This window comes from Pelophylax lessonae, assembly GCF_965119305.1.
Source record: "Pelophylax lessonae genome assembly, chromosome: 1".
Taxonomy (NCBI): Eukaryota; Metazoa; Chordata; class Amphibia; order Anura; family Ranidae; genus Pelophylax; species Pelophylax lessonae.
In genome coordinates, this window is record NC_138768.1 from 823,061,193 (window position 1) to 823,085,649 (window position 24,457).

Below are 24,457 nucleotides of genomic sequence, written 5' to 3' on the forward strand. Positions count from 1 at the left end.
TTTAGCGTGACTTTGAAGAGACTTGGAAGAGACTTGTGCACTACTTTGAAGAGACTTAAATGATAGGCGACTTTGTCTGTGGGAATGCCTGGCTAACAAGTTGCTTGAAAATAGATAAGGATCCGACTTAGGAGTGACTCCCATTGAAGTCTATGTGCACAAGTCGGATAGAGGTCGCCTTGAAGTAGTACAGGAACCTTTTCTGAAGTCGAAGCGACTTCAGTAGTGCATATTAAGACGGCTCCCATTCATTTACATTGAATTTGTGATGACAAGAGCCTTGGAGCGACTTGAGGGCACACAAGTCGTGTTCCAAGTCGGAGTAGTGTGAACCGGCTCTTAGTATGTCTACTTTACAGACAATAAGGCCCCTTTCAGACGGGGAGGACTCTGTCCAGCAGATCCACCGGCTCAGTAGGGAATCTGTCCGCTTCTCCCTACTAAGCAGGCGGGTGAGAGGTCTGTGTCCGCTCTGCTGTTTTCTATGCCTGCCTGTCCATTTCCATCCGATGGACAGATGGGGATACGATCCCCATCCGTCTGTTTTTAGCAGACCAGATCCGATGACGGTTAGTGTCAGTGGACACATGTCCACTGGCATCCACTGCTCCATAGAGGACATACGGTGGTCCTAATCGGGTCCGCCTGAAAAACAGACAGGCAAACCCAAACAGTTTGAAGGCGTGAAAGGGGCCTAATTAGCTACCTACGATGGTGTGGTAAGTCCAGTAACCCAAATAATTGGATATTGAGGCAAATGCACTGTACATGCATGATCCTATTAAATATCTAAAAGGGTTTATTCAATACAAAGTTTTTATTATGATCCGACTTTCATGTGCAGCAACCGTTCAGAATATACTGACCTGCAAAAAAAAAAAAACTGGTTCCGATTGGTTATTGGGCACTGTACCTAAAATCGGTGTAATTCCTAGCAACTAACTTCTCTTATTTGCTCCCCTTTGGTCTATTACATATATCATTGAACTGGTTTGAATATCGGTTTGATAGGCACAAAGAAGAAGTACATTCTATAAAATATCCAGTGGTGTACACTGGTATCTCAATGAGTATGATCACACCTTACCCACATCTACTCTGAACTACAGAGCACCTTCACTCGGTCATGTAATAAGGAGGTGGTGTGGTGTTCTGTGGTCCTAATACACTTAATGTTCTAGGAAGACAATGCTGCTCCTTCACAGATAAAGTACAGAAAGTTAGCACTGTCAGTCTAGCACAAGGAAGTGTGTTACTGGCAGGATCAGCAGATGAAAATACAGGAAGAAAAAAAAGAAAAATGAATGCTGACACACCTAAAGACACTTGATAATAGTGAGTTGTCCCCCCAAAAAATGTATCGTCACAGTAACGAAGCAGATGCCAGAATAATAATATGCTAATTAGTGAATTTATTAAACTACCGGTATTGTACATCACAGGGGAAGTGAAGCAAAGCACATCTTTCTTTGATTTAATAATGAGCTAAATAGACTGTAGCCCAAACTACCTGGAAAAAGTGTGGTATTGCATGTCAAACAGTAGCTTGGGAGGACCTATTAAAAAATATATATATGAATAAAAAAACATAATTCGGCCACTTAAAAATGTATGATTTTTTATTTTTTTTTTATCTTGGGTTTGGAACACTTTAACCACATCCCACCCGCCCTATAGCAAATTGACGGCGGGATTGTGGTTGTATTATCCTGACCGGACGTCATATGATGGCGGGGGCGCGCAGAGCGGCGTTCAGTGATGCGAGGTGTCAGTCTGACTCCCTGCATCTCCGATCTCGGTAAAGAGCCTACTGACGTAGGCTCTTTACCATGTGACCAGCCGTGTCCAATCACGGCTGGTCACATAGTAAACAGGAAGAGCCGTTGATCGGCTTTCCTTAGGTTAGTGCCTGACAGGCACGAGTAAAGGAGCGCCGATCGGCAGCTCCCCTGACAGGGGGGGGGGGGGGTCGGCACTGGTAATCAGACCATTGATTACCAGTGCAGACCCTAGTGGGGGGGGGGGTGCCACTAGAACCACCAGGGATGCCCATCCATGACCCCAGGGATGCCCACTATGGCCACCAGAGATGGCAATCAGGGCTCAGGGAGCCCCCCATTGCCCTCCCCATCAGTGCTGCCCGCCAGTGCCCTCACTATCAGTGCTACCCAACAGTGCCCATCATTGCCATCTTTCAGTGTCACCCACCAGTGCCCATTATTGCCCATCAGTGCCTATCAGTGCCCAGCAGTGCAGCCCATCAGTGCCAGCCCATCAGTGCCAGCCCATCAGTGCCAGCCCATCAGTGCCAGCCCATCAGTGCCAGCCCATCAGTGCCAGCCCATCAGTGCCAGCCCATCAGTGCCAGCCCATCAGTGCCAGCCCATCAGTGCAAAAAAAACGTATTTATTTACAAAATTGTATAACAAACAAAAAACATTTTTTTTTTTTCAAACTTTTCGGTCTTTTTATTTGTTTAGCAAAAATGAAAAAACCCAGAGGTGATCAAATACCACCAAAAGAAAGCTCTATTTGTGGGGGGAAAATTACATAAATTTGGTGTGGGTACAGTGTTGCATGACCGCGCAATTGTCATTCAAAATGCAACAGCGCTAAAAAGGGGAAAATTGGCCTGGGCAAGAAGGGGGTGAAAGGTGAAAGTGCCCTGTATTGAAGTGGTTAATTACAGGACAGCACCGTGGCTCAATGATTACCACTTCAGCCTAGCAGCACTAGGGTCGTCAGTTCAAATCCCAACCACTACACTATCTGCCTGGAGTTTGCATGTTCTCCCTGTGCCTGCTATGGTTTCCTCTAGGTACTCCAAAGACATGCTGGTAGGTTAATTGACTCCTGCCTAAATTGGTCTTCGTATGTGAGCTAAGAACCTTAGATTTTAAGATCCATGAGGACAGGGACTGATTTAAAGTGTAATATACACTATATTACCAAAAAGTATTGGGACGCCTGCCTTTGCACGCACATGAACTTTAATGGCATCCCAGGGTTCAATATTAAGTTGGCTGACCCTTTGCAGTTATAACAGCTTCAACTCTTCTGGGAAGACTGTCCACAAGGTTTAGGAGTGTGTCCATGGGAATGTTTGACCATTCTTCCAAAAGCGCATTTGTTAGTTCCGAGATGTGGACGAGAAGGCCTGACTCGCAGTTTGAGCTCCAATTTATTCAAAAAGGTGTTCTATCGGGTTGAAGTCAAGTTCTTCCACCCCAAACTCGCACATCCATGTCTTTATGAACCTTGCTTTGTGCACAGGTCCAAATAATTTGGTGGAGGGGGAAATATGGTGTGTGGTTGTTTTTCAGGGGTATGATTTGGCCCCTTAGTTCCAGTGAAGGGAATTCTTAAGGCGTCAGCATACCAAGACATTTTGGACAAATTTTTTGCTCCCAACTTTGTGGGAAGAGTTTGGGGATGGCCCCTTCCTGTTCCAACATGACTGCGCACCAGTGCACAAAGCAAGGTCCATAAAGACATGGATGAGCGAGTTTGGGGTGAAGGAGCTTGACTGGTCTGCACAGAGTCCTGACCTCAACCCAATAGAATATCTTTGGAATGAATTAGAGCGGAGACTGCGAGCCAGGCCTTCTCTCCAACACCAGTGCCTGACCTCACCAATGCGCTTCTGGAAGAATGGTCAAACATTCCTATAAAAACCCTCCTAAACGGGGGCGTGGCCGGATGAGGAACATGGCGAACGTCTAGGAGAAGAGCTCCGCCGGCTCCTTGCAATAATCCACCGCAATCCTCTCTCTATCCCCTCTCTAGAGGAGAATCCGCCACTCACATCAACTACCCTAACCCCTGGGGACCAGATAAACCTAAAATTTACAGCGAAAAAGCCGCCGAACACAGCCATCCAGCCGCGGCCTACTCGCAGGAAAAGCCTCGGCCTTTCCTAAAGCAGTATCCGGCCGCATCCGCTCTCCATCCCCTCTCCAGAGGACAATCTACCCTCAATACCGCCCACCCTATCACCCAGGGGACCTGATCAGTAAAAATTTGCAGAGTAGGCTGGAAGCGGACTGGAGAGGAGCGCCGCCGATCGCATAGCTAATCCGTGGCAATCTTCTCTAAATACGGACCTGAGCAGCGCATCTTTGCCCCATCCAGCCTCTCAGGACCCTGGGGGACACGATCATCCAATTATTTTCAAAATCGAGCCACCGGGAGCAGATTTACAATCGCGGCCTAGTTAGGCCTAAGAGGCAATCCACCATAATCTTGCTGCCGGACATCATCCTGAGCCCCATCACTCACCCCAGCTGCCCTATGGGAGCATAGGTATCGGCCGATGCCTATATTTTGCGGGGTTGATTACAAAAAAGGGGTTTGAGCAGGATCGGCAAGAGAGGAGCATCGCCTACCTTACTCCCCAATCTGCAGCCATCCGGCTCCCAGGATCACCTGGGTGGAGAGTCGGTGTACCCACAGCTAATCTGATCCTCCCTGGAACCTTCATCCTGCTTTTTGGTCCGAAATACACGCTGCAGGGAGGCAGACAGGTTTGAGGCCTAGCAGACACTGCATCCAGGACTTTTCCTAAAGGGACGATCCATATATCACGGTGGACTGGGTAGGCACTGAATTCTTCACTTTTTGCCATCCTTCACTTGCTCAAGCCCAGCCTATCCTGCTTTCTGCCTCAGCTACAATCTATCCTAAACAGCGGATCCCTCTCTCCTCAATCCACCTTTACAATTTGCCTTCCTGATCTCATTCAATATCATTTCTGAGCAAGCAGAAATTCTGACAAGCTTCACCCTGAGAGATCATAACGTCCTCACAGACTTATCTATGCCTCTAAATTGCATTCCAAATTAATGAATTACAGTCGATGAAACATTTAAGTGATATCTTCTCAGTGCGCATGCGCGGAGCAGCGGAGATGGCCGCTTAGCTCCGAGGCTCCGTCTCGCCCCAGACCATCCGGCCCCATACAGCCACATTGAGCAGCGCAGCCGACACAGGACCCCACCATCCAACTCGGGGCACACCAAGGATCAGTTCTATGGCCTCGGGGACGGTCCGCAGGGATCTCTCCCGCAACCCGGGCTTCGGAGCGGAGGCTCCAGGCCTACACAAGATGGCGCCGCCCGCGCCGGAGGATCAAGATCCCGGGACAGAGGGGATGGAGGACAGCGACGGAGGGGGTCTCCCAACCCCCCATGCACTCCCGGAAGGCGCAGTGAGTACCAGCATCATCGCGGTCCCATCCCCTACCTCCACAGAGTCGCTCATCAGGCACACCTTAGGAGATTTACTCCACACCCCAGTCCGAGGCCTACAGTGCAGCCCCTCAGTATCCAACCTCTCTGAGCTTACTCCCCCTGCTCACTCTTTGGACTTTCATGCTATGATGTCGGCCTTCTCTAAGATGCTGTCTGATGGCTTAGCGCAGACAGCAAGCCAAATCACACACACCATTCAAGCAGACCTACAAAACCTGGGTTCCAGAATTGAAATCATGGAGTCCAAGATGGACCAAACAGTCTCCAGGACGAACCAAAACACTGACCGCATTCAGGACCTAACAGATCGCCTGGAAACCGCCATTTCCAAAATTGATGACCTTGAAAATCGCTCACGGCGTTACAACTTTCGCATTAGAGGATTGCCTGAAGCAGTTCAGGATGTCCATGACGCTGTCCAAGGATTTATTGCCTCCCTGATTCCCAACATCCCAGCACATAGGCTGGAGTTAGACAGGGCACACAGGGCCCTTCAAGCACCCCGGAAGGATAATCTCCCCAGGGACATTGTGGTAAAGCCACACTTTTATAAAGTGAAGGAAGAAGTCATGCGACTGGCCAGGTCCTCTGATCGTCTGGAAATTCAAGGACACCCGGTCCAAATATTCGCGGACTTATCGCCCCTGACGATCCAGAAAAGGCGTTCTCTTAAACCGCTTCTACATGCTTTAACCCAAAAGGCAATCAAGTACTGGTGGTCGTTCCCATTTCGTCTTTCTTTCGCCTACAAGAGTAAGACACTTGGTTTCTCTAGCTTTCAGGAAGGCGAAAAACTCCTTCTACAATTGGGCATCATCTCCCTGGAACTTTCACGTTCTACATCCCCGGCTCCAGCTGGCCCATCCAAAAGGCCTTCTCCAGCCAGCCCCATTGCCCAGGCGTGGGTGAAGAAGCAATCTAAGCGATCCAAGGACTCGCATGTCACCTGAACTGCTTTCCAGCCCCTTTTTTTTGTGTTCCAAATTTTTCTTCCACCTCCTCTCTCTGAGAAATGTTTTCATTTTTTTTTTCTCAGATAGGGGACTCCTTGGACTCTTTTTTGAACTCTGTTCCCGGTTAATTTCAGGCCTGGGATCAGGCCGGGTGTGTTAAGTTGGTTAAATTCTTGCTATCTGTTGCTATTTTTTTTTTTTTTTTTTACAGGTTGGCCGTACATTGAAATCTTGCTGTACGGCTCTTTTCTTGCTCGATATCCCCCATACCTCATCCTTGCGGTGGGAGTCACATTTTTGCTTTGGGGGGTTGGTGGACGACCTAGGGGTCGCATGGTTTTGTTGGCTGACGCCCGTTGGGTTGGTATAGCCTCTGCCCGGGTCCTTCCACCACCTCCCAGAGGAAGTAGAGGGATTCATCACTCCTTGATTCATCATCCGGAATGACATACATGTTTGGAGGGTGGGGGGTTTGGGTCGGATGGTTGGCCCTGGTTCTCACCACAATGTTGTATTTAAGTTTATGTTCGTTATCATAGCATTTGGGTTGGGGCCGGGTAGGTCTGGGGCGCGAGCTTTGCGCCTCCCTCTGACCCCGTCCAGTGTAATATGCCCTGGGCGGCGTCAGACGTCTGTCTGCAACTTTCGCGGACAGGTAACTTTTGCTTGTCTCATGGTCTGGGCCTAGGCGGGCCTGGCCCGGACCTAGGGGGGGAGGGGGCTCCCCTGGCTTACATGCCTCAGGGGCCTCTGGGTTGGTCTTCCTCTTCCCCGTCTCTTTCTCTTCTTCTTTGCCTTTCTCTCTCTTATCTGTCTGCTTTCTCTTCAGATGCTGGAGTGGACTCTGTCTCCTCTTCAGACGGTGGGTGGACTGCTGTGATGGTGCTCCGGTTCCTCCGACTTCCCGAACTCCTCGGAACTTCAGGTGGGTCCTTCATTGGCGTTATAGCTCCTCTCTGGATTTATGGCGGTTAGTAAACCATCTCTGGCTCCTCTAAAAATTGCATCGCACAATGTTCAGGGGATGAATTCCCCAGTTAAGAGACGGAAATATTTTCAACATGCACACTCCCAAAAATTTGAAGTGCTCCTGCTCCAGGAAACCCACTTCCCTGATACTTATTTGCCTAAATTCATACACTCCAAATTTCCACAGTTCTTCCTGGCTAACGCAGCTAATAAGACAAAAGGGGTTGGCATTTTCTTTTCTAAACACTTGGGCTTCTCCCCCACATCAGAAGTTAGAGACCCGGAAGGGAGATACATTCTGGTGTCAGGGACAATGGAGGGGATTTCCTACACGTTTGTGTCCTACTATGCCCCCAATCAGGGACAGGCTAGGTTTTTCACCAGAATGTGGGCGAAGCTTGAACCGTATTTAACGGGTACCTTGATAGTTGGGGGTGACTCCAACACGTCATTGGATAAGATGTTGGACAAGTCCAGCCCTAGGCGCCCTAGGGTCTTGGGGCCACCCAAACGTGGTCTCACCATCGCTAAGCAACTTAACTCACTGGGTCTGATAGACATATGGCGGGAACTCAACCCTTCCTCCAGGGAATACACACATTTCTCTGCCCCTCATGGCACATTTGCCAGGATTGACCACATTTTCTTGTCATCGGCTGAGGTCCCTCTGGCCATTAAAGCGAATATTAGGGAATCACCTCTTTCGGATCACTCCGTGGTCATCTTGGACCTCCTGTCCCCTAGATCACGGGATGGGGTGCGCAGGTGGCGTCTGAACGAATCTTTGCTCAGTAATCCCTCTCTCTGCAATATGCTGGAAAAAGACATTACTGAATACTTTCATTTGAACGCTCAAAGCGGGGTCTCACCAGAAACCGTGTGGGCTGCTCATAAGGCTGTCATGCGGGGTAAGCTTATCCAGCTGGCGGCGAAACTTAAGCGGGAAAATCAAATTGATATAGCTAAACTGGAGAAGGAATTCCGGGAAGTGTCTAGGGCACATAAGAAAAAACCAACTCTAGCGTCGCGACAGTGTTTGGAAGCGGGTCGTCTGGCCCTGAACATGGCTCTTACCACCCGGGCAGAGAAAAGTTTACGTTGGTCCTCTGCACAGTTCTATTACCAAACCGACAAAATAGGACCCCGGCTAGCTGCTAAACTTTCCCCCAGGCCCAGATCCTATGCTTTTCCCAAAATTAAGACTTCGGATGGATCCATGACTCAGAACCCACAAAAAATTATGACCGCTTTTTACAAATTCTACTCTCAGTTGTACACTCCTAGTGAGGGAGCGACCATCCAGGGCAGGACGGCCTTCCTGGATGGCCTGGCATTACCTAGTATTTCCGAGGCTCATATGAAATCCATGGAATCCCCCATCTCGGAGCTAGAAATCTTAGAGGTAATTAAGCATTTGAAAAAAGGTTCGGCCCCCGGGCCTGATGGGTTTTCCTCGGGTTATTATAAAGCGTTTGGTCCAGTGCTTGCCCCGCATTTGGCGCGTTTTTTTAATTCCCTTAGGCAGGGACAGCAATTAGAGGCTTCGGCCAATACCGCATACATTTCGGTTATCCCGAAGCCGGGCAAGGATACTTCTGACGTTAAAAATTATAGACCAATCTCACTGATTAATAACGATTTAAAAATTATGACGAAAATATTGGCCAATAGGTTGGCGGATTTTATAGGCCGCTATATTCACAAAGATCAGGTGGGGTTCATGCCGGGGAGGCAGGGACCTGACCAGATCCGAAGGGCTGTGGACATCATTTCTCTTCTGGGGGCCCCCTGGGATGGAGGGAGACCCCAACAGGGTTTCCTCCTTTCCTTGGACCTCCAGAAGGCCTTTGACACGGTTGAATGGCCATATGTGTTTGATGTCTTGAGCAGGTGGGGTTTTGGCCCCTCTTTCCTAAACACCTTAAGAGCCCTCTACTCTTCTCCTATTGCGCACGTGAAACTGCAGGGCCACTATTCGGACGCGTTTCCGATACACAGGGGGACCAGACAGGGCTGTCCACTGTCCCCCCTCATTTTTGCGGTGGCCATCGAAACGCTGGCTATAGCAATCAGAAGCCATCCTGATATTAAAGGGATTTTGTGCGGGGGTAGAGAACACAAGTGCGCATTGTTCGCTGATGACCTTCTTCTTTTCCTCTCGAGACCGCTCATTACTAGTCCCAATCTTCTCAGACTGTTGGATGAGTTTGGGAAAATCTCAGGCCTCCAGGTAAATCTCTCTAAGTCAATAGCCTTGAACGTCAGTCTCCCGCAATCAATGTTGCAGACCCTCCGGGAAAATTTTCCGTTCTCCTGGGCCACCACCTCTATCCCGTACCTGGGGGTCAATTTGACCGCCTCCATCTCCTCTTTGTACCAAGCAAACTACCCGCCTCTGTTCGCTAAATTGTCTACCGATATGGAACTTTGGGCCAGAGGGAACATTTCCTGGTTGGGAAGAGTTCATTCTGTTAAAATGAACCTTCTCCCCAGGATATTGTACCTTTTTAGATCACTCCCGATACAGGTAACTAAAGGGAAATTGCAGAGTCTTCAATCCAAGATGGTTCAGTTTATTTGGGGCACCAGAGGTCCCCGACTCCCGCGGAGGGTCCTCTTCAGAAGCCGCTTACAGGGGGGCCTAGGGGTCCCCCTGCTTTGGAGATACTACCAGGCAGCCCAACTGGCACAATTCTCGGTGGTATATGCTATGGGGGGCAGACCGGATTGGGTTGATATGGAACGACAATCGGTCCCTAATCACACCATAGATTACTTGGTTTGGGCTCCTCCAAGTAGGAGACCTCCTGTATTGGCACCTTCCCTCTCTCACTCATTAGCGCTGTGCGATAGACTATATACACATCCTACACTTATCTCGGCTCACAAACCCCTGACACATATTTTTAACAATCCGGACTTTGTTCCGGGACTAAACATAAGGGCTTTTCGATGGTGGACCAACAAGGGACTATTCAGGATAGGACACTTCCTCTCACCTCAGGGCCCCTTGTCAGTCGCACACTGTACGAGTAAGCTTGATATGCCTTCCTCAGAAAAATTTAGGTTGCACCAGATTAGACATTTCCTATCATCTATGGTCGCAGGTTCAGATGTTGAACCCCGGGCCACTTCATATGAATGCTGGTGTGCACAAGCTCAAGTCCAGAGGGGAGGTATTTCGTTGATTTACAGGGCTTTGATCGACTCACCTGACAAGCCCGGTTACGCCCTTTCCTGGGAAAGGGATCTGGAGCTATCGTGGGAACCGGACACCTGGAACTCCATTTTCCGGAGGGCTTTTAAAGGTATCTTGAATATATCTCTAGTTGAAGCTAATGTTAAGATTATTACGCGTTGGTACCTTGTTCCCACCCGTCTAGCCAGAATGTACCCGGGGACTGATCCTCTTTGCTTTCGCGAGTGCGGACATCAGGGTTCCTTGCTCCATATTTGGTGGGAATGCCCGCGTATCCGTAGTTTTTGGAATAAATTGTTTAGTCTGATCCACAAAGTTACCGGGCTTCCGGCTCCCAGGACCCCGGAAGTAGCACTGCTTCTTGGCTCTGGTGTAAAAGGGCCCAGAACCAGTTTGAAGCTCATGCATTTCATGTTGTTGGGGGGGAAGCTTACCTTGGCTCGGGCTTGGAAGTCCCCCTCGGTCTCAATGGGGGCGACCAAACGCAAAATCTCTTGGATCATGACCCAGGAGAAGATGGTCAGCATCTTCCGTGACAAGCAAGCGGAATTTGAAGCAGTATGGGAACCCTGGCGTCTGTATATCTCACCTCCCTCATCCTAATTGTCTGTGTTTTGTATTTTCTCCACCCGATCCCTTCTTGCATCCACTCCAGCATCTCCATCCTTTCTCCTATCCCCTTTCTCTTCTTGTGTTCTTTCCTTCTTTTCCTTTCCTTTTCTTCCTTTCGGATATTCCATACTTCCTCCTTTCTTGTGGCTTATAGGGTATCTACCTCTCTCAGGACCTATATCTTCAGAGGGTGATTATATGCAACCCCAGTTCATAAGATTCAGGGGGGGGGGTTCCCCTTCCTGGTTTACAGAGGGCATTTGTAACTTACATGGAGGTCCACGGTTATATTTTTCTGTGCTTTGCTTGCGGGCTGGGATTCTGTTCTGATCCTCAGACGTTTTAGTAATACTGTTTTAGTAACCATGCCTATCTCGTATTGCATTGTTGCCATTGTTATCATTACAAAGTCCCTTTCCGAGAGGGCTCTGTATATGACACATTGTATACCTTTCTTATGCAATATTTCCTGAGATTGTATGTTATTAATCTACATATGTCTTACAAAATAAAAAACTTTTGCAAGTAAAAACCCTCCTAAACCTTGTGGACAGCCTTCCCAGAAATGTTGAAGCTGTTGTAGCTGCAAAGGGTGGGCCAACTCAATATTGAACCCTACGGACTAAGACTGGGATGTCATTAAAGTTCATGTGTGTGTAAAGGCAGGAGACCCAATACTTTTGGTAATACAGTGTATATGTAAAGCGCTGTGTTCATGGATGCCATTATACAAGTATCTGTAAAAAATAAATTACAAACACACAAACTGTATGCATGCAGCATATACACCGCTGGAGTACAGTATATGCCATTCACAAGCTGTTTGTACCTGGTGCTCCCACTCTAAGTTTCCCAATTTCCTGTTGAAGGCCATGATCTTCCAATCAGCCACAGAAACTTTAATGACGAAGTCCTTTGTCCCAGTTTCCTGCTCATCAACGTCCGATATGATTTTGGACTCATCTGTGCTACCGCTGTGTTCTAGTTGGCCTCCAATGAACCCCACTCCTGGGTCAATGTCAGGGATGTATCGCAGCTCAAAATGCCCAACGCTAAAATTCCACCTAGGGTGATACAAAAGATGTCAAAAATAAAATCACAAAAACAAAAGCATGTTTGCATGAATTGAATCTCATGACTCTGCTTCTACCTTCCATAGACACTCACTCTTCTTGTTTTAATTTACAAAAAGTAATATACAGATAATACACATAGATATGTAAATGTGAATCTAAAAAGAACGGGACTTCCTACGGGAACGACGAATAGAAATAGCTAGCATGTGATATTAAATGCTGCCAAACACCTACTGAAATCTTAGACATCAGCTTGAAGTGGACTGAGCCTTTAAGATAAATAAAACATTATTCAAATTACGGGTTCTTTATAGGCAGCACACAAAAATGTTTTAAGATTTTTAACTGTTTTCCGTAATCCTGGGATTGATGGATATGGGGATAAGCTGTATCACATCTGCTGGACAACAGTCAATCACACTCCTACTGTGCCATGAATGACCTAAAATCCTCAACGTACTCTGATCCTGGATAAACCCGGCCCCAGAAGACAGCAGATGTGCTTCCAAAACTGCAAACCAGTGCCTTTTAGAAGCAGTTTTTTTTCCAATTGCCCACTCTAGACTTCCTCCCGGCCTCTCAGGGCAGGCAGGATCCTTATGGGGGCATAGAGGACATCCTGACAGATTCTCAGAATCCAAGCCCATATAGCTTTATCATAAAGTGGAACTTCACTCTCTCAATCAAGGTTGACTATTTTTAATCTTTATGCTGCTAGCATCAGTAAATAGATAGGAAGGTATATCCTATTTGCTTGTCTTAAAAACGTATTTTTTTTATTTTTTTATTTCTTCAGTTACTTTCTGGTTTTCATGCCTAGGCAAGTGATGTCATACATCCCCAGGAGCCTTCAGGAGTGAAGGATGGGGCTCTCAGCTAAGTACACCCTCCTGGCTGCATGCCTGAGCTAAGGGCAGATGAATTCCCGGCAGTAAATGCTACATGAATCAATCATTCACCTTATTCAAGATGGTCACAGCCAGAAATGCTAGAGGGGTCATTTTCAAAGTGATTTCTCCACAAAATAAAAGCATGAACACATGGTGAATGGGGGGGGGGGGGGGGGGATTCGCTTTGAATTTTAAAAAGCATTTTTGGCATGTAGTGCTCAAATAAAGTGTTTAACCACTTGCCGACCGCCGCACGACTATTTACTGCGGCGGTCAGCCCATCACAGGCAAAGCGACGTAGTACTACGTCGCTAGCCTGTGAGGCTTCTAGGGAGCGAGCGTGCGCGCCGCCGGAGGCGCGGTCACGGACCCCCCCTGCGCGTGTGTCCGGCGGACCCGATGTCCGCCAGGCACTCGCGATCGTCCGTTACACCGGAAGAAAGGCAGACGGCTAGTGTAAACAAAGCCGCCTGTCATTCTTCCCTGTGTAAGAATGGAGATCAGACGGTTCTACTATGTAGGACTGTTGATCTCTGTTCTTACACCAGTAGCCATGTCCAATCACAGTTAGAAGCACGCCCCTAGGGACACACTTAACCCCTCCCTCTCCAATACAGTTAACTCCTTCACTGCCAGTGTCATTTTTACAGTAACAGTGCATATGTATAGCACTGATTACTGCAGTAATGTCACTGGTACCCCCAAAAGTGTCAAAAAGGTCAGTCAAGGGTGCGATCTGTCCGCTGCAATGTCACAGCCCCGCAAAAAAAAAAAAACGCAGATCGACGCCATTACTCAAAAAAAAAAAAAAAAAGACAAAAATCTTTCCCTTTGTTAGTAAACGCGATAACTGTTGCGCAAACCAATCAAAATACGCTTTTTTTTACCAAACATATGTAGTATAAAACAAATTGGCTGAAAATGTTATAAAAATTTAGATTTTTACATTTTTTTGGGGGGGGAATTTCATATAAAAAAAAATGTGAAAAATAGTTATTTTTTCAAAATTGACGCTCTTTTTTTGTTTATAGCGCATGATCAAATAAAAAAAAAAAAAAAAAAAAAAAAAAAAAAAAAAATCGCACAGGTGATCAAATGCCACCAAAAGAAAGCTCTGTTTGTGAGAAAAAAAGGACGTCAATTTCGTTTAGGTACAGCGTCGCACGACCGCGCAATTGTCCGTTAAAAGTCACGCAGTGCCGAATCGCAAAATAGGCCCTGGTCAGGAAGGGGGTAAAATCTTCCGGGGCTTAAGTGGTTAATGCAATTAGGCAGAAAGTTGGCTACCTATTGGCAGGGTGTTCTTTTCACTAAAATTATAGTTATCCTTAACAACCAACCATTCACGAAGCCTATTCAATGAATGCTGAATTCAATTAGCATGCCTGTATATACATCGGAATACATATAGCTAAAATATGGCATGAAGCCCAGCTTACGTCTGTTACACTTACTTTTCGCTCCCACTGCGAGGCCCCACTGCACGCACGGTTTTCTGCTTCCGATGCAACAAAAGAACATCATCCTGTTCCACCTCCTCCTCATTCCACCGACGACAGCCCATCGCTGAGCAGACATATTTCACCTGCAGTAACATTGCAAACCAGGTTTGTAAATAAAACATGCCATCAGATTTACAAATGTGGGAAAAAGAATAGGCAGAGATTCACCTTGCCACTGCTAGCACTGAGCCCATAGGTTGTAAGGGACTTTCCACCAACCAATACGACATCATCACCAAACTTATAGGAAGACTCCAAAAGAGATTCCACTGTGAACGGAACGGCTTCCATACTCTCTCGATCGCGATCCCACTGGAAGAGATCTCCGTCCAGAGAGGGGATAATCATTTTGTTACCAAATACCTAGGACAAAGAAAGGAAAAAATAAATGAGACAGACAGACAAACAGACCTTGAGTCCAAAAAAGATTTTGGGAGATCAAGTTTTATACAAATTCATTCTAATCACTTTTAGGAGAACAGTTCAGTAGATGCCTATGTAGAGAACTAAAGAACGTAAATTAAAGTGATTCTAAAGGCTGCAATAACAAAGACAAAAAAAAAAAAAAAAAAAAAACAACACAACAACATGTCTGCTCTGGGCAATGATTTTGCACATTGAGTGCCCCCAATAGCAAGCCTCTGGCTATACGGGCAGTTGAGCAGGCTCGCTCAGAAGCCACATTCTGGTGAATGGACATTACCCATTCACACACAGAACATGGCTTGGCTTCACCTCCCGCTCTCCCATTGGGTAATGCTGCTGCTGCGTGAGCCAAAAAGGAAAGAGACCTGGGAGAGCCACTGCCCTCTTGTAGATCACTGGATCGAAATGGGGCTCAGGTGAGTATAAGTGTGGCTGGGGGGGCGGATGGAGCTTCACCATAGAACGTATGAAGGTAAAAAAAATCTTCAGCCTCTAAAACCATTTTAAACGCTTGCTGACCGTATAATCTACATTTACGGCTGCAAGGTGAATCTGCTGCGCAGTATCACGTACCTAGTATGATCTTGCACTTCCAGGTCGTACATGTGCACCGCTGGTGACCCACTTCCGCTGGGATTCCACACAATGGAAGCTGATCTGCGAACACCACGGACTCATCCACCAATCACTGAGCAGAGAGCCAGAATGGCGATCTGCCTATGTAAACAAGGTAGATCTCTGTTCCGTCAGGAGGAATAGCAAGATCCAGTGCTAGATCAATGCCTTCCCCTAGTAAAAGCACCTCCCCCACAGTACACATGCACTGGCTAGGCACACAGTTAACTCTTTGATCTCCCCTGATGTTAACCCTTTCCCAGCCAGTGCCATTAGTACAGTGACAGTGCATATTTTAGCACTGATCACTGTAATAATGTCACTGGTCCCCAAAAAGTGTCAGTGTCCAATTTATCTGCTGCAATATCGCAGTCCTGCTCTAAGTCACTGATCGCCACCATTACTAGTAAAAAATAAATAAATGAAAAATTAAATAAATATATTCCATAGTTTGTATATGCTATAACGCTTGTGCAAACCAAATCATTATACACTTACTGGGATTTTTTTTTATTACCAAAAATATGTAGCAGAATACTATTGGCGTAAATTGAGGAATAAATTTGATTTACATTTTTTTTTTATTGGAAAGGTTTGTATAGCAGAATGTAACAAAAAAAATTGTTATTCTTCAAAATGGTTGGTCTTTTTTTGTTTATAGCGCAAAAAAGAAAAAACCCAGCAGAGGTGATCAAATACCACCAAGAGAAAGCACTGTGGGAAAAAGGCATACATTTTATTTGGGTACAGAGTGGCTCGACTACGCAATTGTCAGTTAAAATAATGGAGTGCCATTTTGCAACAAAATGGCCTGGTCATGATGGGAGGTAAATCTTATGGAGGTCAAACAGTTAACAGACAGGCAGAGATATCACAGGCAGTGTGCATTTGGGGCACCCATCCCTGTGAGTCCATCAAACGCAGATGTGCAGGCAAATATTGTACAGCCGCTGCATCTCCAATGACTAATGCAGGCTGCCTGCACGCAGCTCCATGGTGCTCCGGAGGTAAAAAACCTTCTGCCTTTAGAACCACTTTAAATATACATTTCAAAAGAATCATTACTGTCCCAAACAATGTTTTCTGATGACTAAATGGTGTAAAAAATAAACTTGAACTGCATAAGAGGAGCCTAAAACACGGAAAGTCAGAGAGCAAAGAACTAGTCACTAGAATTGACTGTAGACTCCCAGCAGCTGATCTTTTCCTCATTAGGTCCTGTGTGGTTGGGCTTTTGTTCATGTCAGACAGGTTATAAATTTCTATACACATCTAAGAGAATTTAAATCCTGCTTGATGCACGTCAAATGTACCGGTCAATTCATTCTGAATGATCTTAGGAGGGGTCTTGAAATGCCATGAACAGAAGCCCAAAGTCCCTTTGTCTGTGTGGAAATGGCCATCTTGGTAGGGGCTCAGGGTTTCCCCTTCTCTTGACAAACACTTCTGCATCACTGGGACCTCACTACCAAAGCTGACCCCCATCCCCCCCCCCCCCCCCGCTCTCACCACTTCTCTCACATGCCCTCACTTCATGCTTCAGAGCTCAGCCCACCTGTACCAATGCGTCATTCTGTGCTCACCACCACCCACTGCAGCGATGTGCCCATCCATAAAAGGTCACACTTTTGCAAGTACAGTAATTATCCCTTTGCTTGTGTGGATTGCCTTTGGGTACTGCAGTTTCTTTCTACACTCTAAAGACATGCTAGTAGGTTAACTGGCTGGACCTGGACCTCCTGCTCTCTATCTCCCTCCAGGACTTCTCCAGGACCTCTCCCTTCCTCTGGAACTCTCTGTCTCAATCTGCCTAGCTATCTCCTACTCTGACTCCCTGTAGGCGATCCCTAAAAACTCCACTCTTCAGGGAAGCCTATGACGCCTCCAATTAACTCAACTTATAACCTTTTTACCACTTGCCCCAACCCATTAGATTGTAAGCTCTTTTGAGCAGGGCCCTCTTAACCTTCTTGTATTTTATTGTAACTGTACTGCCTCCCTATATATTGTAAAACGCTGTACAAACTGTTGGCGCTATATAAATGCTGCATAATAATTTGAGCACCAGGGTGGAGAAGGAAAAAAAAAAAAAAGATTTTTCTTTTTTTTTTTTTTTTTTTTTTTTAATTTAAAACAATCAGATTTTTTTTAATCAAATTTACTTTAATAAAATGTTTTTGGAGTATATATAAAAAAAAAAAAAAAAAATCAATCTAAAGCTGATTTTCTATTTAAAGATCCATTAATAATTTAGTTTATTCAGCATGAAATGGACTTCGTTATGTAGCATGAGGCTGTATATTCTGCAATATTTACATTTTTGGTAAAGTCTTTCAGCCTGGGTTCACACACATGCGCTGTCAGACATCGCATGTGATTCGTACCGCATTGCTGTGCAGATCACATGCAATGTCAGTTGTATGGCTGAACTCACATTGGATTCGCACAAAAAAGATGCAGGAACGTTTTTTTCCCCCTGCACTGGATTCAGATCACATGGGTGTTCACACTCAGATTCCTGTCCGAATTCACAGTTCGCACTGCGATCTGCGAACCGATCTGGGGGTGACATCAACTTTGCAATGAGCAGTGCGAAATGCCTGCGGGAGAGATGCAATGCGGGAACCCGCACTAGAATCGCGTTGGTTCCCGCATCGCATCTGTGTGAACCCAGGCTCAAGGAATCCAAAATCTGAAAGCCGATATGACATGCAACTGCATTGATGCAGTCACACAATTTCACACTAAAAATACTTGCCGACTGCCCAGTGTAGATTTACTGCGGCAGGGCGGCTCGGCTGCGCATAATCACATAGATCTATTAGACACAGCGGGAGCCAGACTGCAGGGGGTGTGGGCGCGATCGCCGCCGGCCTATCACGATCTTCAGGGAAACTGACAGGAGAGCCGCCTGCTTATGTAAACAAGGCAGGTAGCTCTCCTGTCAGACAGGCACAATGAGATTCTTTGTCTCAGTTAAGCTGAAAACGCCGCTTTTCACAGAGCCCTCCCCCACCCCACAGTTAGTAAGCACAATTTAGGAGCACACTTAACCCCTTGATCATCCCCAGTAATAACCCCTTCCCTGCCAGTGTCATTTATACAGTAACAGTGCATATTATTTAGCACTGATCACTGTATTAATGGCACTGGTCCCCAAAAAGTGTCACTTAATGTCAGATCCGTCTGCCGCAATGTCGCAATCCTGCTAAAAATGGCTGAACCCTGCCATTAGTAATAAAAACAACAAAAAAAAAAAATTAAGACCAAAAATCTATCCCAGTTTGTAAATGCTATAACATTTGCGCAAACCAATTAATATACGCTTTTTAAGATTTTTTTTTTTTTTTTACCAAAAATATGTATCAGAAGATAAATTGGCCTAAACTAATAAAAAAATTTTGATTTTTCAAAAATTTTTTATTGGGAATGTTTTATAGCAGAAAGTAAAAATTATTTTTTTTTTTTTAATTTTTGTGTTTATAGCGCAAAGTTTAAAAACCGCAGAGGTGATTAAATACCACCAAAAGAAAGCTCAATTTGGGGGGGGACATCAATTGTATTTGTATACAGCGTCGCACGACTGCGCAACTATTAAAGCAACGCAGTGCCGAATCGCAAAAAAATGGCCTGGTCATTAAGGGGGTAAAACCTTCCGGGGCTGAAGTGGTTAACGAGCACCTGTCAATTCAGATCCACCATGGCAGCACCTGTTAGTGGGCATCCACTCACCTGCTGCCGCCACGTCCCTCATCTTGTTGTGTTACTACCACATCACCAGCCACCCCATTAAAGTGAATGGGACTGTTGGTGAGTCAACAGCAAGTCGGAGGAGGAGCCGCTGCGGGACAGAGATGGCAGTTGCGCCTCAAAAATTATGATTTAAAATCAAGCCTTTTTACTAGCGATTATAATTAAATCCACCCGGAAAAACACTATAGAAATAATAATTTAAACCATTCTGCATACTTGAACTTACTATGGTCACAAGGTTAAAATGGGCTGTGTTGCTGTTCCTGGGCAATACAGGGCACAAATTCCTTGATATGCCATATAAAGAATGCATACAAAAGCCTAAGATGTGTTTAATGTACTGAGAGAATGGAACAGAGATGTGCTCAGCTGCAGGTTCACAGCCTATGAATGTGTTGAATATTTATGAATCACATGGCTGTGGCACCACATTGCTGTGTATGGGCTCTGGAGACTGGGGAAGGTGGAGGGCACTTGCAGAGAGAATGGAGTGTGGAGACCCTGCAGGTGAAAGATGACATCATCCCTCTGTACACAGCATTACCTCATCTTCTAATCCAGTGAGTCACCAGATCTGACAGCAGAATGCTGCGTATTAACCCATCTGAGGGTCACACTCCGGCACAGACATAATTAAGCTGCCTGACAGATGAGGATTAAGTGATGATGTGTTTTCCCTTCAATAGAAGGACAATTCATCTTGAGCAGATAAAGATAAATCCTAAACTGACCATTAATCAGGTGACTATCTAAACACTGATCAGACCAGTGCAATGATTGGTCTATGGAATGTCACTCTATTGGATGTTCTATGAAATATAATTCAACAATCGTTTTACCACATACAGCTACAATAAGCACCCTCTCTACAGTGATAGGAAATACAAAAAGGAGACAAATGAAAAAAAGCAATGCTGTTCTTAGCAGAATCTGTATTATTTTTGGAATCACACTTCAACCAGATCACACAATCTTTTTATACCATGCGATCCAGTCCAGGAAAACACACTTTGTTTGGGTTGTCGTAAGATAGATATCACTTACACCCACTCTAGATAACAAGGGCAGTGCAACTTGAATACGCAGCCAAAACTTGCACAGGTCGAGGGTTTCCCACACCTCATTCTACTGTGAACCAGGGCTTAATAAACAGATATTCACCTGTCCAAGGATCCAGCACTGTGCTCCCCTGATCCTGTTCCTCATCGGTCTTTGGGTCCCTGGCGATGGCATGCTAACTGTGGGCAGCTGGCTGTCACTCCTTGCAGCTTCAAAGCCAGCTGCCCACTTTGCATGCGTGAGCCGTGCTGCACGTTTTGAACAGTCCCGCAGCCTTCTGCAAGTGGGGGTGGGGGGCTGCGGAGAACTTTCTTTCAAATCATCCCCATGGCTGCTGCTGGAGTGGGTTGCAACATTCACACTGTGTCCATGCTGTTTTGGTCAAAGCCCTGGTAAGAGCTTTGGCAACGAGGTAGGCAGGGATGGGTGCATGGTCCTGAGTACAGGCAGTGTGCATTTGGTGCAATGCACCCATCCCTGCAAGCAGTGTTAATTTTGGCAGCAAATTTCAATTTAGTTTTAGTCTTAGGACTAAAATGGAATTTTAGTTTTAGTCCCATTTTAGTCTTCTGCAAGTGTTTTAGTTTTAGTCGTATTTAGTCGACTAAAACTCCAGTACATTTTAGTCGTCTAAAACGTCTTACATATTAGTTGACTAAAACTCATTTTAGTCATCTATAATCTAATGGGTGTAGTTCAATTGTAATTTGTAATGCATTATTTAAGCATTTCTCTACAATTTCCAAACTCATTATATACTACTGCTGGTCCTGGAGTGAAAAATGTAATGTTATTATTTATGGTATTAAGCTTTGAGCATGCACCAGTGTTAATTTTGGCAGTAAATTTCGATTTAGTTTTAGTTATAGTCTTTTGACTAAAATGCCATTTTAGTTTTAGTCATATTTTAGTCATCTGAATTGTTTTAGTTTTAGTCGCATTTTAATCGACTAATATTGTGTTAATTTAGTCGACGAAAAGGTTTTAGTCGGTTTTAGTCGACGAAATTAACACTGCCTGCAAGACTGTCAAACTCAGATGTGCAGGCGAATATGTACAGTCACTGCATCTTCACTAACACAGGCTGCCTGCATGCAGCTTCACACTTCTCCAGAAACAAATGGCTTTTCACCCTGTACAACCCCCTGAGCCCCAGAGGTGACACAATCTAAGCACAGTTCCATGTAGCATGGTCTGGCTCTCATGCTGCAGATAATATTCATTTTGTTTGTCCCTCCACCCCATAAGATTCTTGCCTGAAGCCAAATGCACTTCCTCATCTCTAGCACGTGTGTTCTAAAAACACCAGTAAAAAGGCGCATGCGCGGCGGCTCCCAAGATGGCCGCTTAGGACCGGAGCTCCGCGCCATCCCGGCACTATCTCCCGCCCAGCGCGGTAACGCAGCACATTAGCAGACCCGGATCGGGGTCCGCACCTCCACCGGACCCGCGGGAATCACTGTATGCAGGCTAATCGGGTCAGAAGAGACCTAGCGAGGCAATTTACCTCAGGGTTTCCGGAGGCAGTGCTATCCAAGATGGCGGATCCGTCCCAGCAGCGTGAGGAGATGGAGGAGGGGGGACGCCGCTCAGCAACATCCAGATTCTCTGGCTAAAGGAAACTGCCTGGCTACTCCACAGGGACCTGTGAGTAACCCCCTGCTCCTGACTCCCTCCCCTGCCTCCACAGAGTCCCTCCTGAGCAGGGTGATGGGGGATTTCTCCCCTGCCTGCTATACACCCATACCCACCATCAGACCCCCTGCCACGGAGGGATCCGGAGGGCTCTCCTATTCAGATTATGAGGATCTTCTTCACAAAATGTCCATCATGATGGAGAGGGGTATGTCACAAATTGCTGACAGAGTCACCTCAAACCTAAAAGTGGATTTTCAGAACCTGGGTGACAGGATGGAAGCTATTGAGAACAAAATAGACAGGACAGTGACAAAAACTAACCAGCACACTACCCTCATACAATCACTTCAGGATCAGCTGGACTCGGCCCTCCTTAAGGTGGAAGATCTTGAAAACAGGTCTCGCAGGTACAATTTTAGACTGCGGGGTCTGCCAGAATCAATTGCGGATGTCCAGACCGCTGTGCAGGGGCTCATTAAGGATCTTATCCCTGATATACCAGCGCACAAACTTGAACTTGACAGAGCTTACAGAGCACTGGGTCCCCCAAGGCGGGACGGTAATCCGCGGGACATAGTGGTCAAACCCCACTTCTATATGATAAAGGAAGAAATTGTCAGCAGAGCCAGGAAGGTTCAAAATCTTACTTGTCAAGGCCACGCAGTTCAGATTTTCACTGATCTAGCCCCATCTACAATACAACGACGGAGATCCTTAACCGCTTGCCGACTGCGCACAGTATATTTACTGCGGCAGTCGGCCCCGGCCAGGCAGAGTGACGTAGGTCTACGTCGCTCGCCTGTCACTCCTTCCAGAGCCAATAGCGGGCGGGCGCGCGCCCGCCGAGGCGCGCGCCCGCCTCGGCTCGTTCACGGAGGAGTGCGGGAGTGTGACTGGCGGACCCGATGTCCGCCGGTCACACTACGATCGCCGCTACAGCGGGAGAAAGACAGAGCGGCTTGTGTAAACAAGCCACCTGTCAGTTCTCCCTGTGTAAAAGTGAAGATCAAACAGTTCTACTATGTAGAACTGTTGATCTTTGTTTTTACACTAGTAGCCATGTCCCTACACAGTTAGAATCACGCCCCTAGGACACACTTAACCCCTCCCTGTCCAATACTGTTAACCCCTTCCCTGCCAGTGTCATTTTTGCAGTAACAGTGCATATATATAGCACTGATTACTGCAGTAATGTCACTGGTACCCCCAAAAGTGTCAAAAATGTCAGTCAAGGGTCCGATCTGTCCGCCGCAATGTCGCAGTACCGCAAAAAAAATCGCAGATCGCCGCCATTACTCGTTAAAAAAAAAAACACCAAAAATGACAAAAATCTTTCCCTTTGTTAGTAAACGCGATAACTTTTGCGCAAACCAATCAAAATACGCTTTTTGCGATTTTTTTTACCAAACATAGGTAGCGTAAAACAAATTGGCCGAAAATTTTAAAAAATTTTGATTTTTACATTTTTTTTGGGGGGAATTTCATATAAAAAAAAGTGAAAAATATTGTTGTTTTTGCAAAAATTACGCTCTTTTTTTGTTTATAGCGCGTGATCAAAAAATCGCACAGGTGATCAAATACCACCAAAAGAAAGCTCTGTTTGTGGGAAAAAAAGGACGTGAAATTCGTTTAGGTACAGCGTCGCACGACCGCGCGATTGTCCGTTAAAGTCACGCAGTAAAAAAATCGCAAAATAACCCCTGGTCTTTTAGCAGGAAAATCCTCCGGTGGTAAAGTGGTTAAAACCACTCTTGTCCATTCTGTCCCAGAAAGAGCTTAAGTATTGGTGGGCTTTCCCCTTCGCACTCAAGTTCACCTACAGGAATAAGACGTATACCTTTTCCAGCTTCACGGAAGGAGAAAGATTACTGCATCATCTGCAACTAATGCCTCAGCCCCCGGATCACCAAGCCTCTTCAACTGGCCCAGGATCATCCAAGCGCCCCAACCCATCCAGCCCCATTGCCCCGCTCTGGAACGGATCCAAATTTAAGCGCTCTAAAGATGGCAAGCCCCCCTGATCGTAGCCACGGATGCTCCTAGCAAGATTTCCTTCACTGTGGAGTTCCACCTTATGAACCTGTCTCCTTGATTAAGAACCTTACGGTTCTTTGTTTTTGATTTTTGCCTGCTATTTTTGATCCAATCTCTCGGGCAGGCTCCCCTTCAATTGGAGGGGTCCTGCTCGGGGAGTTTCGCAGTCCGGACACTGGCCTGCCATTTGTTTATGAACTTTGCAGACGACTCTGTCACTGCCTTTGGGGGCTCTTCCAGCTGGATAGCTGGGTAGCAGCGGAGCACCTGGGGGTAGTGCATTTTTTTTTTTTTCTTTCTTCTCCTGCAGCCGTTCTACTTGCATGCTTACCTGCATTTATTTGTTCTTTATTTACAGCATTTGTTTACTTAGGGCGGGAGCCCTGCCGGAGTGGTCGGATGACGCCTCCACTAGTCACGGGAGAGGATCTCGGTTCTCTCAAGTGACTCTCTCCAGCCCCCCTTCATGGGAGGTTGGAACT

The 24,457-nt window shown here is 46.3% G+C and overlaps 1 protein-coding gene across 3 annotated transcripts in view; it reads right to left on the reverse strand.

Annotated features, from left to right (window-relative positions):
• Positions 1–24,457, reverse strand: part of EIF2AK3 (eukaryotic translation initiation factor 2 alpha kinase 3) — a 104,690-nt gene that overhangs the window by 44,209 nt on the left and 36,024 nt on the right. For all 3 annotated transcript variants that reach the window (XM_082252891.1, XM_082252890.1, XM_082252889.1), the window contains exons 3-5: positions 14,619–14,813; positions 14,403–14,533; positions 11,812–12,046 (exon numbers count right to left, since the gene is read on the reverse strand). In XM_082252891.1, the coding sequence (XP_082109017.1) occupies positions 11,812–12,046; positions 14,403–14,533; positions 14,619–14,813 (561 nt within the window). The remainder of the gene's footprint in view (positions 1–11,811; positions 12,047–14,402; positions 14,534–14,618; positions 14,814–24,457) is intronic.